Source organism: Trachypithecus francoisi, unplaced genomic scaffold, assembly GCF_009764315.1.
Source record: "Trachypithecus francoisi isolate TF-2019V2 unplaced genomic scaffold, Tfra_2.0 Lachesis_group12, whole genome shotgun sequence".
Taxonomy (NCBI): domain Eukaryota; kingdom Metazoa; phylum Chordata; class Mammalia; order Primates; family Cercopithecidae; genus Trachypithecus; species Trachypithecus francoisi.
Genome location: NW_022681457.1, coordinates 86717149 through 86732249, shown reverse-complemented (window position 1 = coordinate 86732249; position 15101 = coordinate 86717149). Strand labels below are relative to the sequence as shown.

General features: G+C 50.0%; 1 protein-coding gene across 1 annotated transcript in view; it reads right to left on the bottom strand.

Annotated features, from left to right (window-relative positions):
• Positions 1 to 13624, bottom strand: part of INPP5B (inositol polyphosphate-5-phosphatase B) — an 84217-nt gene extending 70593 nt beyond the window's left edge. Inside the window, 6 exon segments of the mRNA XM_033227046.1 lie at positions 7443 to 7553; positions 9613 to 9642; positions 9769 to 9866; positions 12305 to 12399; positions 12765 to 12847; positions 13526 to 13624. Coding sequence (XP_033082937.1) covers positions 7443 to 7553; positions 9613 to 9642; positions 9769 to 9866; positions 12305 to 12399; positions 12765 to 12821 — 391 coding nt within the window. The 5' untranslated portion in view covers positions 12822 to 12847; positions 13526 to 13624.
• Positions 13625 to 15101: the final 1477 nt, after the last annotated feature.

The window sequence follows — 15101 nt, the reverse complement described above, 5'->3', positions numbered from 1 at the left end:
ACAAAAATTAGCCGGGTATGGTGGCGGGCACCTGTAGTCCCAGCTATTCAGGAGGCTGAGGTAGGAGAATCTGAAACCAGGAGGTAGAGGTTGCAGTGAGCTAAGATTGCACCACCGCACCCCAGCCTGCGTGACAGAGCTAGAATCCGTCTCAAAAAAATAAAATAAAATAAAAAATAGATAAAATGTAGTGTTCACATTCACATCTAGGAAGTAACAGAGCTGGGATCTGCACTGAAATCTCTGAACTCCGAGGGCTTTGGCATCAGAACCTGAAGTTTCAAACCTGGTCCTATTACTTCAAATTTATTTTTATTTTACTTACTTACTTAATTTATTTATTTATTTTTTTTTTTTTTATTTTTTTTTTTGAGACGGAGTCTCGCTCTGTGGCCCAGGCTGGAGTGCAGTGGCCGGATCTCAGCTCACTGCAAGCTCTGCCTCCCGGGTTCATGCCATTCTCCTGCCTCAGCCTCCCGAGTAGCTGGGACTACAGGCGCCCGCCACCTCGCCCGGCTAGTTTTTTGTGTTTTTAGTAGAGACGGGGTTTCACCGTGTTAGCCAGGATGGTCTCGATCTCCTGACCTCGTGATCCGCCCGTCTCGGCCTCCCAAAGTGCTGGGATTACAGGCTTGAGCCACCGCGCCCGGACTTATTTATTTATTTATTTATTTTGAGACAAAGTATTCCTCTGCTGCCCAGGCTGAGTGCAGTAACGTGATCTCCGCTTACTGCAACTTCTGCCTCCTGAGTTCAAATGATTCTCCTGCCTCAGACTCCTGAGTAGCTGAGATTACAGGCATGCGGCACCATGCCGGGCTAATTTTTGAATTTTTAGTAGAGACGGGGGTTTCACCATGTTGATCAGTCTGGTCTCGAACTCCTGACCTCATGATCTGCCAACCTTGACCTCTCAAAGTGCTGGGATTACAGGTGTGAGCCACCACACCCAGCCCCTATCAATTGATGATTGATCTTGGGTAAGTTACTTGCCTCCTCTGTGTCAATTTAGTCGTCTGTAAAACAGGATATCTACTTCTTAGTATTGTTCAGAAGACTAAACGGAGAAATACAGTTGTCGTGCATTGTCTCAATATCTAGAAAAATGTCTGGCACACCGTAGGTGCTCAATTAATGTTAGCTAACTGTGATCTCTTGTTAGCCGAAGTTTCTCTAATAGTAGACTCTTAGCCAAGACACTTCCACTCTCTGGCCTTTTGTGCTATACAACATTATCCATCAAGGACTGGGTGAAAAAAAAAACAGTTCCTTTTGCCTCTAGTGCCTCTAGTAAAATGAAAGAGTTGGGCTGGTGGATATCTAACAGTCTGTCAATACTGAGAGTCCCTTCTCACCCAGGTCCCTCCCTAAGGAAATCCCCATCATGACAAACACTCAGAGAAGTTGGTTGGTACAGAGTTTCTCTGCTGGTTACCCCAGGTGTGGTGTGGACTTCAGAAGGATGAGCAGGTAAGAGGACTGCAAGACATACACCCAATCCTAAAAGAAAGAAGTCATCCTTGACTCCTCTCTTTCATTCTCATAGCTACCAACCTCTGTTCATGCAGTCAACAAATACTTAAGTGCCTGCTATATGCCAGGCACTGGGTTTTTTTGTTTGTTTGTTTGTTGGGTTTTTTTTTTTTTTAATTTTAAGATGGAGTCTCGCTCTGTCGCCCAGGCTGGAGTGCAGTGGCATGATCCTGGCTCACTGCAACCTCTAGCTCCTGGGTTCAAGCGATTCTCCTGCCTCAGCCTCCCGAGTAGGTGGGACTACAAGCACGTGCCAGCATGCCTGGCTAATCTTTTTTTTTTTTTTTTTTTTTTAGTAGAAACGGGGTTTCACCATATTGGTCAGGCTGGTCTTGAATTTCTGACCTTGTAATCTGCCCACCTTGGCCTCCCAAAGTGTTGGGATTACAGGCGTCAGCCACCATGCAGGCCAGCACTGTTCTTATCTCTGCGGATGAAGTTGTGAAAGTAACCCAAACTCACTGCCCCCATGGTGCCTTCATTCTCATCAGTTTGACCTCTGTATCTTGCAAGTCCACCCCTCCTTCCCCATTCCCATCGCCAGGGCTCTCCCAAGTCCCAGTCTCATTTTCCATTCCTTAGCCATTCCAATACATTCCTATCTCCCTGCTCTTGGCCTTTTTCTATACTGTTGCCAGAGGAACTTTTTTAACTTGCAAATCTTGCCTTATCACTCTCCAGCTTAAAATTCCTTAATGGCTCTTTGCTGGGTAGCAAAGACCCTTTATGAGATGCTCTCTGCTGACCTCTCCTGGCTCAGCTCTCTCTACAAAAATTCACCTCCTACATGAAACCTTCCTGAGCTGTTTACAGGCGAGAGGGTGCCATGAGTTAAAGAAGCACTAGAGCAAAACACTCAAGAGCTCAGGTTCTGGAGTAGACTTTTTTTTTTTTTAAGGGGGGTGGGGAGACGGAGTCTCACTTTGTCACCCAGGCTGGCAATCAGTGGCGCGATCTCGGCTCATTGCAACCTTCACCTCTTGGGTTCAAGCAATTCTCTTGCCTCAGTTTCCTGAGTAGCTGGGACTACAGGCGTGGGCCACCACGCCCAGTTAATTTTGTGTTTTCTTTTTTTTTTTTTTTTTTTTGAGACGGAGTCTTGCTCTGCCACCCAGGCTGGAGTGCAGTGGCCGGATCTCAGCTCACTGCAAACTCCGCCTCCCGGGTTTATGCCATTCTCCTGCCTCAGCCTCCCAAGTAGCTGGGACTACAGGCGCCCGCCACCTCGCCCGGCTAGTTTTTTGTATTTTTAAGTAGAGACAGGGTTTCACCGTATTAGCCAGGATGGTCTCGATCTCCTGACCTCGTGATCCGCCCGTCTCGGCCTCCCAAAGTGCTGGGATTACAGGCTTGAGCCACCACGCCCGGCCTAATTTTGTGTTTTCAGTAGAGACGGGGTTTCACTATATGTTGGCCAGTCTGGTCTCGAACCCGTGACCTCAAGTGATCAACCCGTCTAAACCTCCCAAAATGCTGGGATTACAGGCATGAGCCACCGTGCCTGGCCTGGAGTAGAACTATATAATCCTGCCTAATCCTGGCTCTATCATTTACCAGCTAGGTACTCAGGTAACACTCTTATCCTCTCTGAGCCTCAGTTTCCTCATCTATGAAACAGACACATAGATAATACTTCCCTTGTAAGATCGTGGTAAAGAGTAAATGAGGCCAGGCTGGGCACGGTGGCTCACACCTGTGTTTCCAGCACTTTGGGAGGCCGAGGCAGGCGGATCACAAGGTCAGGAGTTCGAGACCGGCCTGACCAATATTGGGGAAACCCCGTCTCTACTAAAAATACAAAAATTAGCCAGGCATGGTGGCATGCGCCTGTAATCCCAGCTACTCAGAAGGCTGAGGCAGGACAGTCACTTGAACCCAAGAGGCAGAGGTTGCAGTGAGCCAAGATGGCGCCACTGCACTCCAGCCTGGGCAACAAAGTAAGACTCTGTCTCACAAAAAAAAAAAAAAAGTAAATGAGAGGCCGGGCGAGGTGGCTCACGCCTATAATCCCAGCACTTTTGGAAGCTGAGATGGGCAGGTTACCTGAGGTCAGGAGTTCGAGACCAGCCTGGCCAAAGTGGTGAAACCCCGTCTCTACTAAAAATATAAAACTTGGCCAGGCACAGTGGCTCACGCCTATAATCCCAGCAGTTTGGGAGGCCAAAGTGGGCAGATCACCTGAGGTCAAAAGTTCGAGGCCAGCCTGGCCAAAATGGTAAAACCTGTCTCTAACAAAAAATACAAAAATTAGCCGGGCATGGTGGCATGCGCCTGTAGTCCCAGCTAGTCAGGAGGCTGAGGCAGAAGAATCGCTTGAACCCAGGAGGTGGAATTCGCAGTGAGCTGAGATTGTGCCACCGCACTCCAGTCTGAGCAACAGAGCCAGACTTCGTCTCAAAAAATAAAATAAAAATTAAAAAATTAGCCAGGCATAGTGGCAGGTGCCTGTAATACCTACTTGGGAGGCTGAAGCAGGAGAATCATTTGAACCCTGGAGGCAGGGGTTGCAGTGAGCCGAGACCACGCCATTGCACTTCAGCCCAGATGGGCAATAAGAGCGAAACACGGTCTCAAAAAAAAAAAGCCAGACACGGTGGCTCATGCCTATAATCCTGTAATCCCAGCACTTTGGGAGGCTGAGGTGGGTGGATCAAAATGTCAGGAGTTCGAGACCAACCTGGTCAAATGGGGAAACCTCATCTCTACTAAAGATACAAAAAATTAGCTGGGTGTGGTGGCACGCGCCTGTACCAGCTACTTGGGAGGCTGAGGCAGGAGAATCACTTGAACCCGTGAGGTGGAGGTTGCAGTGAGCCGAGATCGCGCCATTGCACTGTAGCCTGGGCAACAGGGTGAGACTCCATCTCAAAAATAAATAACTTAATTAATTAATTAAATTTTAAATTTTTTAAAAAAAGGAGTAAATGAGATAATGTGTGAAAAGTTCTTGGAATAGTGCCTAACACATGCCAAATCAACAATGAATGTGAGCTATGAGTCTTCTTGTAGAGGGGAAAAACATTTTCTGAGTTCTTGCTATGTGGTAGGCACTTTGACAGGTGTTATCTCATTTAATTCTCACAACCCCATGTATAAGGTATTCATTACATACAGAAGCCTATAAAAACTAAAGTTCAGAGAGGTGAAGTAGCTTGCCCAAAGTTGCACAGCTAGGAACTGGCAGAGATGGGTTTCAAACTCAAGGGGCTGTATAGCTTCAAAGCCCAGGCTCTTTGGTGTTATTTCTATTATTATACCTCCTACAACTACTATTAGTAATCATAAGGCCGGGCGTGGTGGCTCAAGCCTGTAATCCCAGCACTTTGGGAGGCCGAGGCGGGCGGATCACGAGGTCAGGAGATCGAGACCATCCTGGCTAACATGGTGAAACTCCGTCTCTAATAAAAAAAAATACAAAAAACTAGCCGGGCGAGGTGGCGGGCGCCTGTAGTCCCAGCTGCTCGGGAGGCTGAGGCAGGAGAATGGCCTAAACCCGGGAGGCGGAGCTTGCAGTGAGCTGAGATCCGGCCACTGCACTCTAGCCCAGGCGACAGAGGGAGACTCTGTCTCAAGAAAAAAAAAAAAGGCCGGGCGCGGTGGCTCAAGCCTGTAATCCCAGCACTTTGGGAGGCCGAGACGGGCGGATCACGAGGTCAGGAGATCGAGACCATCCTGGCTAACATGGTGAAACCTCGTCTCTACTAAAAATACAAAAAACTAGCCGGGCGACATGGCCGGCGCCTGTAGTCCCAGCTGCTTGGGAGGCTGAGGCAGGAGAATGGCGTAAACCCGGGAGGCGGAGCTTGCAGTGAGCTGAGACCCGGCCACTGCACTCCAGCCTGGGCGGCAGAGCGAGACTCCGTCTCAAAAAAAAAAAAAAAAAAAAGAAAAAAAAAAAAAATCATAAAATATGTTATCCTTATTATTTTAAGGTTTAGAGATAAATTTCCCACTGCTTAATAAATTTTAAACCTCTTGGCTGGGCGCCGTGGCTCATGCCTGCAACCCCAGCACTTTGGGAGGCCAAAGTGGGTGGATCACCTTAGGCCGGGAGTTCGAGACCAGCCTGACCAATGTGGTGAAACCCCGTCTCTACTAAAAATACAAAAAATTAGGCTGGGCGTGGTGGCTCATGCCTGCAGTCCCAGCACTTTGGGAGGCGGACATGGGTGGATCACCTGAGGTCAGGAGTTCAAGGCCATCCTGGCCAACGTGGTGAAACCCTGTCTCTACCAAAAATCCAAAAATTAGCTGGACGTGGTTGCGGGCGCCAGTAATCCCAGCTACTCAGGAAGCTGACGCAGGAGAATCACTTGGACCCAGGCGGCAGAGGTTGCAGTGAGCCAAGGTCGCACCACTGCACTCCAGCCTGGGCGACAAGAACGAAACTCCATCTCAAAAAAAAAAAAAAAAAAATTAGCTAATTACAGGCATTGTGGCGGGCGCCTGTAATCCCAGTTACTCAGGAGGCTGACACAGGAGAATTGCTTGAACTGGGGAGGTGGAGGTTGTAGTGAGCTCAGATTGCACGACTGCACTCCAGCCTGTGCAACAAGAGCAAAACTCTGTCTCAAAAAAATCAAATAAATAAATCTCTTAACCAGGCATTCAAGGCTCTATAATCATGTTTCTACTTCCTTTTCTTATTTTATTTTTTAGAGACAGGGGTCTCACTCTGTCGCCCATGCTGCAGTGCAGTGGAGCAGTCATAGCTCAATGTAGCCTTGAACTCCTGGGCTCCTGTGATCTTCCCGCCTTAGCCTCCCAAGTAGTTGGGATTACAAGCAAGCTACTAAGCCTAGCTGCTTCTTCTGCTTCCTTTTCCCTTATCCCCTAGTTTGAATCCAAGGGCAGTCCACTTCCTGGCACAGCAAGCAAAAAAAATGAAGTCACTGGAGGCTCAGGCTCCACAGCAAGACCACAGAGAAGACCAGCCCTCTCCCACCGCCACAAAGACAAGAGATAGCCTGAAAGAAGACAGCTAAAAATGCTGGGTAAACACTTAAGCCCCAGCACCTGTTGGCTTGAATTTGCATGTTCTATGACTAATCCTCTGCTATGTACACAAACTCTCCTTCACCTGCTGGGCTAACTTCCCATTCTAAACAAATTTTGTCCTACAGGCCACTTATTATACCTCCTACAACTTCACTGCTAGCCCAAAGCTAGACCATTTTCCCAGCTGCAGTGAGTGACAGCAGGGTTCAGGGGCAGGAAAGCCAATATGACAGATGGTTCTAGCTGTGAGTTCTAGCTGTGGGTAGCAGACAGAGGGAAGCTGGGCTGCTGGAAGCTGCTTAGCCTGCCAACTTGTAAGAGATTCTGCATCACAGTCACAACCTACCCTGTGCAACCCTGCCCAGAGCCAGAAGGGCAAAGGGGCCCTGCTCTGGTTAACACTCAACTGCAGAAACTGTAAACACGAAAGCAAACACCATGGTTGGCTGGCAGCCTGGGGGCACTGTGGCTTTACACCAGCAGCTTTGAAAAGACACAGAAACCATGGGGTATGAGTCTTTTTTTTTTTTTTTTTTTTTTTTGAGACGGAGTCTCGCTCTATCGCCCAGGCTGGAGTGCAGTGGCCGGATCTCAGCTCACTGCAAGCTCTGCCTCCCAGGTTCACACCATTCTCCTGCCTCAGCCTCCCGAGTAGCTGGGACTACAGGCACCCACCACCTCGCCCGGCTAGTTTTTTGTATTTTTTAGTAGAGACGGGGTTTCACGGTGTTAGCCAGGATGGTCTCGATCTCCTGACCTCGTGATCCGCCCGTCTCGGCCTCCCAAAGTGCTGGGATTACAGGCTTGAGCCACCACGCCCGGCCTGAGTCTTAAGGGTAGAAAGTCAACTGGAGTGGGTGGGTGAATACCCAGCACCCACCCACACCCAGGGAGCCTGGGGTCTTACCTACCTGGACAGGCTCTGGCAACTTCGTGGAGGAACATCCTGGTTTGTGAACCAAAAGGTAGCTGGAATACGAGGCTAAGCTCTGCTGTGTCCAGCTGGACGGTCACATCTGAGCCTGCACAAAGGAGGCAGGAAATGAACCCTTGGCTGCCAGGAGCTAAGTGTTTGATGCAGCCTAAGGCTAGAGTCCTCAGAATGGAGAATCAGCAACCCGGACTCCCAAAGCCCCTTCAGCCCTTAAGCAACTTACTTGGGACTGCTGCTGGCACAAGGAAACCCTCTGTACCCTGAGTTCCAAATTAACATCATCCCCTCTTTATAGAGGAGGCAGATGAAGGCTCTGAAAAGTCAGTAACCCTCAACCGCAGTACTAGATGGAGCTGGGAGAGAACAGGTTCTCTGGATATGTAGTCTGTACCCCTCCTGATGAAATAAAAAGCACATAGAGGCAGACAAGAGGGGATGCCCATGGGCCAGTCTACCTGACTGTGCCAGGTAGTGTGATAGGCACAGGGAATACCATGGTGAAGAGAATACACGTGGGTCTGTCTCAGGGAGCTAGACTGTAGAAGGCTTCCCTATTCATGGCATATACCCAATACTGGGCACATGGTGAGCACTCAAAACATCTGCTGAACTAACAGACAAACAGAAGTCACCTAGCAGAGCAATTAAGAGTGTGGGCTCGGGCCAGCGCGGTGGCTCACACCTATAATCCCAGCACTTTGGGAGGCAGAGGTGGGTGGATCACAAGGTCAGGAGTTCGAGACTAGCCTAGCCAATGTGGTGAAACCCCGTCTCTACTAAAAACACAAAAGTTAGCCGGGTGTGGTGATGGGCACCTGTAGTCCCAGCTACTCGGGAGGCTAAGGCAGGAAAATGGCATGAACCCAGGAGGCGGAGCTTGCAGTGAGCCGAGATCATGCCACTGCACTCCAGCCTGTGCAACAGAGACTGTCTCAAAAAAAAAAAAAAAAAAAAGAGAAAAGCCTGATTTGGTGTATGTAAAACTTCTAGCATAATGCTGGCATGGGATAATCATTGACTCATTATTTGCTTCTATTATTATTGTTGTATAGTAAAGAAGACAGACATTAAATATGTCAATATAAAGAATTACATCACTGATTGAGAGAGGCTGGCAAAAGAAAAAGGCAAGCCAGGCATGGTGGCTCATGCCTATAATCCCAGCACTTTGGGAGGCTGAGGCAGGTGGATCACCTGAGGTCAGGAGTTCAAGACCAGACTGGCGAACATAGCAAAACCCCACCTCTACGGAAAATACAAAAATTAACTGGGCATGATGGTGGGCGCCTATAATCCCAGCTGCTTGGGAGGCAGAGGCAGGAGAAAGAGAGATAGAGAGAAGGAGAAAGGGAGGGAGAGAGAGAGAGAGAGAGAAAGAAAGAGAGGGAGAAAGAGAGAGAAAGAAAGAAGAGAAGAGAAGAGAGGAGAAGAGAAGAGAGGAGAAAAGAGGCACATGTGTCCAGTGGGATACAAAACAATTTCAGGGTTTTTGTTTTTTGTTTTTTGTTTTTTTTGAGATATAGTTTTGCTCTTGTTGCCCAGGCTGGAGTGCAATGGTGCGATCTCGGCTCACCGCAACCTCCGCCTCCCAGGTTCAAGCAATTCTCCTCCCTCAGCCTCCCAAGTAGCTGGGATTACAGGCATGCACCACCACGCCTGGCTAATTTTTTCTATTTTTAGTAGAGACAGGGTTTCTGCATGTTGGTCAGGCTGGTCTTGAACACCCGACCTCAGGTGATCCACCCGCCTTGGCCTCCCAAAGTGCTGGGATTACAGGCGTGAGCCACCGCCCTGGTCTAATTTCAGGGGTTTAACAAAGGCTGCCTGGGAAGAGAAATGCATGAATGGAAGCCCTGAAGGCTGAGTAGGAGTTGACTAGGTAAAGAGATGTGAGGCTTGTAGGAGGAGGGGACAGCGTGTGCAGGGGCTCCGGGATGAGAACGTGTGATATCGGCGGGGGGACGGAAACAGCAGCAAGGAGGAGAGTGATGAGAGATGAGCCCACGGAGATGGGTAGTGCCAGATCCTACAGGGTCTTACTTGCTGCAATAAGTTTACCAGGGGGTGCTCTTACTTTACATCATTCTCTCTCTGAAGATCAGGTACCCCCTGCCCCAAGTGAGACCCAGACCAAGAGGACCACTCACCAAGGATGTAGAGTTCACCATCTGGGGACACTGTGGGGAGGGAAATGAGAATGCCCTTACAAATTGAGCTTACTCCGCCTTGCCCCCCCATCAAGGACAAAGATGACCTGAGGGGCCCATAGGAGAGGATTCATACCACCCAGCCTCCTGTGGCACCTTCTTCCAGCGTAAAATCCCGCGAGACTGGCACTATCTGGTCCAGAGAGACATCGTCCCCAGTAATGGCCATCCTCCGGTGCGTATAGAGGAAGAGACTAAGGGCAGGAAGCAGAGGTGAGGATGGGGGCCCGGTGGCTGTCCCTCAGCCCTATCTTAGAGGCCTCGGGGTGCTCACACTCCCTCCTTAGTCCCTAACACTGTGCTGGTGGTGCCCTGGCTAGGCACACTCCTCATGACATCTCTGTCTATGGTGCTCATCAGAGACTGCAGCTATATGGATGAGGTCATCAAACCAGAACTTTTCTCATTTGCAGGAGCCCCTAATTGTTAGTAAAACACAAACCATGTTTGATCTAACCATGGTGCATTTTCGCACTGTGTGTGACAGGAACAGTGCAACCTTAGCTACCCACTTCTCTCCCTGAACCTGTTTCCCATCTATAAAATTGGGGTGATGGATCAGAAAATGTCTAAGGCCCCTCCCTCCCAGCTCCTAGACCCTGAGTCACTTACCAGCCATGAGACCTTTGACAGCTATTACTCTCTCTCTGCTTCTGTGTGGTATGTGGGTGTTACTAGACAACATTTATCGAGCACTTTCTTTTTTTTTTTTTTTTGAGGCGGAGTCTCGCTCTGTCGCCCGGACTGGAGTGCAGTGGCCGGATCTCAGCTCACTGCAAGCTCCGCCTCCCGGGTTTACGCCATTCTCCTGCCTCAGCCTCCCGAGTAGCTGGGACTACAGGCGCCCGCTACCTCGCCCGGCTAGTTTTTTTGTATTTTTAGTAGAGACGGGGTTTCACCGTGTTAGCCAAGATGGTCTCGATCTCCTGACCTCATGATCCGCCCGTCTCGGCCTCCCAAAGTGCTGGGATTACAGGCTTCAGCCACGGCGCCCGGCTTTTTTTCTTTTTTCTTTATTTTTTTTTAAATTATTTGAAATAGAGATAGGGGTCTCACTATATTGCCCAGGCTGGTCTTGAACTCCTGAGCTCAAGCAGTCCTCCCAGCTCAGACTCCCAAAGTGTTGGGATTACAGGCATGAGCCACTACACCCAGCCTTATTGAGCACTTTCTGTGCACCCCATGGTGTTTGTTTTTTTTTTTTCTTTTTTTTTTTTATAGAGACAGGGTCTTGCTGTGTTGCCCAGGCTATAGTGCAATAATAGTTCACTGTAATCTCAAACTCCTCAACTCATGTGATCCTCCCACCTCAGTCTCCTGAGTAGCTGAGACTACAGGCATGCACCACCACGCCCAGCTAATTTTCTTATTTTTTGTAGAGATGGAGCCGGGGGACCGGAGGGGGAGGTCTCAGTTTGTTGCCCAAGCTGGTCTTGAACTCCTAGCCTCAAGCAATTTTCCTTCCTCAGCCTCCCAAAGTGTTGGGATTACAAGCATGAGCCACTGAACCTGGCCTAACTCACTTTACTCTCTAATCTGGACATATCGAGGAGTAAAACAACTTGCTCAAGATCATGTGGTTCCACCAGGTGCAGTGGCTCATGCCTAAAATTCCAACACTTTGGGAGGCTGAGGCGGGAGAATGACTTGAGGCCAGGAGTTCCAGCGTGCCGCTATGAGTGCACCACTGCACTCCAGCCTGGGTGACAGAAAGAGACCCTGTCTCTAAAAAAAAAGATCATGTGAGGCTGGGTGCGCTACACTTTGGGAGGCCAAGGCAGGTGGATAACTTGAGATCAGGACTTCAAGACTAGCCTGGCCAAAGTGGTGAAACCCCATCTCTACTAAAAGTACAGAAACGAGCCAGGCACGGTGGTGGGCACCTCTGTAATACCAGCTCCTCAAGAGGCTGAGGCACGAGAATTGCTTGAACCTGGGACTCAGAGGTTGCAGTGAGCCAAGATCACGCCACTGCACTCCAGCCTGGGTGACAGAAAGAGACCCTGTCTCTTAAAAAAAGATCGTGTGAGGCTGGGCATGCTGGCTCATGCCTGTAATCCTAGCACTTTGGGAGGCCAAGGCAGGTGGATAACTTGAGGTCAGGATTTCAAGACCAGCCTGGCCAACGTGGTGAAACCCCCTCTCTACTAAAAATACAGAAATGAGCCAGGCATGGTGGCAGACACCTCTGTAATACTAGCTCTTCAAGAGGCTGAGGCACAAGAATTGCTTGAACCTGGGACACAGAGGTTGCAGTGAAACAAGATCACACCACTGCACTCCAGCCTGGGCGAAGAGCAAGACTCCGTCTCAAAACAAACAATAGATCATGTGGCTTGTTAGTAACAAAGTCTGGGTTTGAACCCAGGCAGCTGGACCACGAGGCTCAAGATCTGGACCAGTATGTTAAACTGTCTCTTCTCAAGAAACTTCCTCCTTAGATCTTGAGGATTGTAAGTTAGTACCTGTGCAGGGTTTAGAATACAGTGTTCAAAAAATATTAACTGTCATTTTGATAATTATTCTAGGAGACTCAGACCCTGTCCTGGAGTGATGGTTGAAGTTCAGCTGGAGGGTGCAGTGATGAACAACCCCATGACCCAGACAGATGGGGACCAAGCCCCTCACTCACGCGTGTTCCTGGCTGCCGTGCTCCAGGCGGTAGCGCACGAGTCCCAGGAGGCGGCTCTGCCGGCTGTCCCCCTCACACAGCACACCTTGCACCGCCTGCGGCTCAGAGTCAAGGGAAGACAACCCAGAGGCGAGGCCGCTCCCCACCCAGGCTGTCCCACCTTCCTCCGTTCCCCTGTCCCCCAGATTCACTGTGTGGCCTTGGGCCAGTCACTCTCTAAGCCTTCCTCATCGATGAAATGAGGATAATAATCCTTATTTCATAGGGAGTTAGGAGGATGACTGCAAATTTAAAGCATCTGGCGGAGAGTCCAGGACTCAGTAAGTACTTAGTAAATACTGATTTCCTTCTCCCCTGATGGTTCAGAGAGGCAGGAGAGGGGATAGACACCTCGACACCTTCCATTCCTCTTCCCAAGGCCAGGGCCGGCTCAGGGCTGCAGTTAGCACAGGAAGGATATGATGACGCAGTCTTCTCCCTCAGCCAGCGTCTCCTGGATCGCCACAGACTGGTCCATGCTGGCTCTTGCTGAGTGCACACACCCTGTGGGAGGGGAGATGGGAGCCCCTCTTTGGTCAACAAGTTATGCATGGGGTGATGTAGCTGCCTCAGAGGGGTGGGAGGCAGGAGGGAGGGGCCTTTGCGGAGGGAGACAGTACTGGGGAGGCCTGATCCTCCTCCTCCTCCTCCTCCTCCTCCTCCTCCTCCTCCCTAGAATAGGCCTTTTAGTTTTTAGGGTTAGGGGTCCAGTCCCTTTGCCCCTGATGGTATCTACAGTTTGTTGTACTGCCTTTGTCTGGGAGGGCATCCAGTTGCTCTTGAGTGTGGTCTATTCTACTTGTTGGAAGTGGGGTATGTGGATTGGAGAAGGGGACCTGGTCCCTTTGCTCCTAGGACAGGGCTCTGCCTCTCTTTTGGGGGCAGTTTTTGTTCTGCTGGTACCTCTCTGGGAGGTGTCAGTGGTGTGTCCGTGTGGGGTTCAGGGAATATCCCCTTACTGTCATTCAGGAGAGTCCCATTCCTCTTTCCTTGGAGACAGGAAGTGTCCCATTGCTGCTTGCCCTTCACCCCCGCCCCAGCAGGCCCATTGCATCAGCTGCAGGCCGGGGGCGGGGGGGTGATGGGTGTCCCAGCCCTCAGCTTGCCCACTCCCTCCTGCCCAGCCCTGCCCTGGCTTTCCTGCTCTGCTCCCACCCACAGCTCCCTGCCATTGCCACCTACCTCCTGAGCTGTCACCGCAGGGCGCACAGGACTCCGCTGCCCCAGGTTCCGGGACAGTGACTACATTTCCCAACAGCCCCTGCGCCACACGGTGGTCAGTCAGCCTGCAAGTCCCAGCATGCCCGAGTCAATCGTGGCGTGGGGAGTCTCTCCATCCCCATTAACCCCTTAGGTCCTGGTGTACACTGGGCTCCCTATTCCAGAAAGGGTTTCAAATGATTGCCCTCACTCCCATCCCCAGCCCTCTAGGTCATGGGGCCAAAGCTTCCCGCCCAGGAGGAAGATGGTCATATTTTACCTTAGGGGAAGAATATAATGCATTTTTATTTTCTCCTTAGTTCCATCATCAGCTCTTCTCACTCCAGGTAGACAGCCCAGACCTCTACTGAAACTCTTCCCCTGAAATAACTACCCTCTCCTGGTTTAATGGAGGGAGAACCAGACTCTGAAGAACCATTATGTCTGTTTTCCAGGTGGAGAAACTGAGCCTTGGAGAGGGTAAGCAGTTTGACATTAAGTCCTACAGCTAGCAGGTGGCAACACTGGGACTCCACTGAAAGTCTGACTGCAACTCCTGGGCCATTTGTACCGCCACACACTGCCCTATTTCTTCCCTCAGCCCCACCCAGCCCTCCTGCCACACAGTGCTGTTTGAGGCTACTGGGTGTGAACGCACTTTATAAAGGGTATGACACTGTTCCTGTCTGGCAATGTCCTTTCCCTGATCCACCTGGCTGTGTGACCTTGGCCAAGACCTTTCTTCCCTTGGGATTCAATTTCCCCATCTAAGATAAGAGGTTACCCCAGATGGACAAAAAGAGCCAGCACAGGGATTGGGCACAGTGGCTCATGCCTGTTATCCTGGTACTTTGGAAGGCCAAGGAAGGAGAATCGCTTGAAGCAAGGAGTTTAAGACCCCATCTCTAAAAAAAAATTTTTTTTTAATTTAGCAGGGTATGGTGGTGCATGCATGTAGTCCCAGCTACTTGGGAGGCTGAGATGGGAGGATCACTTGAGCCCAGGAGTTGAAGGCTGCAGTGAGCTGTGATTGCTCATCCAGTTCAGATAAGGATTCTCACTTGTCCTATTGGCCATTTAATTAAGCTGTAAACTCCCTTTGGACAGGATTATGCCTTTTCATCAACACACCAGCAGTTTCTGGAACACAGTTATCTATGGAGTTAGTGAATTACTTACTGAAATATTTTAATAAATACACCTTCTCTCAAGCTTTGACCCAAACTGAAGGAATGGGCCTTCGGCGCTGGGGAGTGGGTGACTGTTGTGACTTGTGAACGGTCTCCCCTCCTCTTTCCCCAAGTGAAGTGGCCATCCTAATGACCAGTTCAATTTTGCCTATGTAAACCCCTTCCAGAAATAGTCATTGCCTTCTTCTCAATCCATTCCTTTTCCTGGAAACATTCACAGCACAAATGGAGCTCAAGTTTATTTGAATTCATTGTCAAAGGCACGTGGAGGATGAGGGGAAAGAGGATTGACTCAGACCCTTGTGATCAAGGGGTGGGTCACTGCAGGGAAGCAGAGGAACCCCATTCCAGCCCTGCTCTTAGTGTCA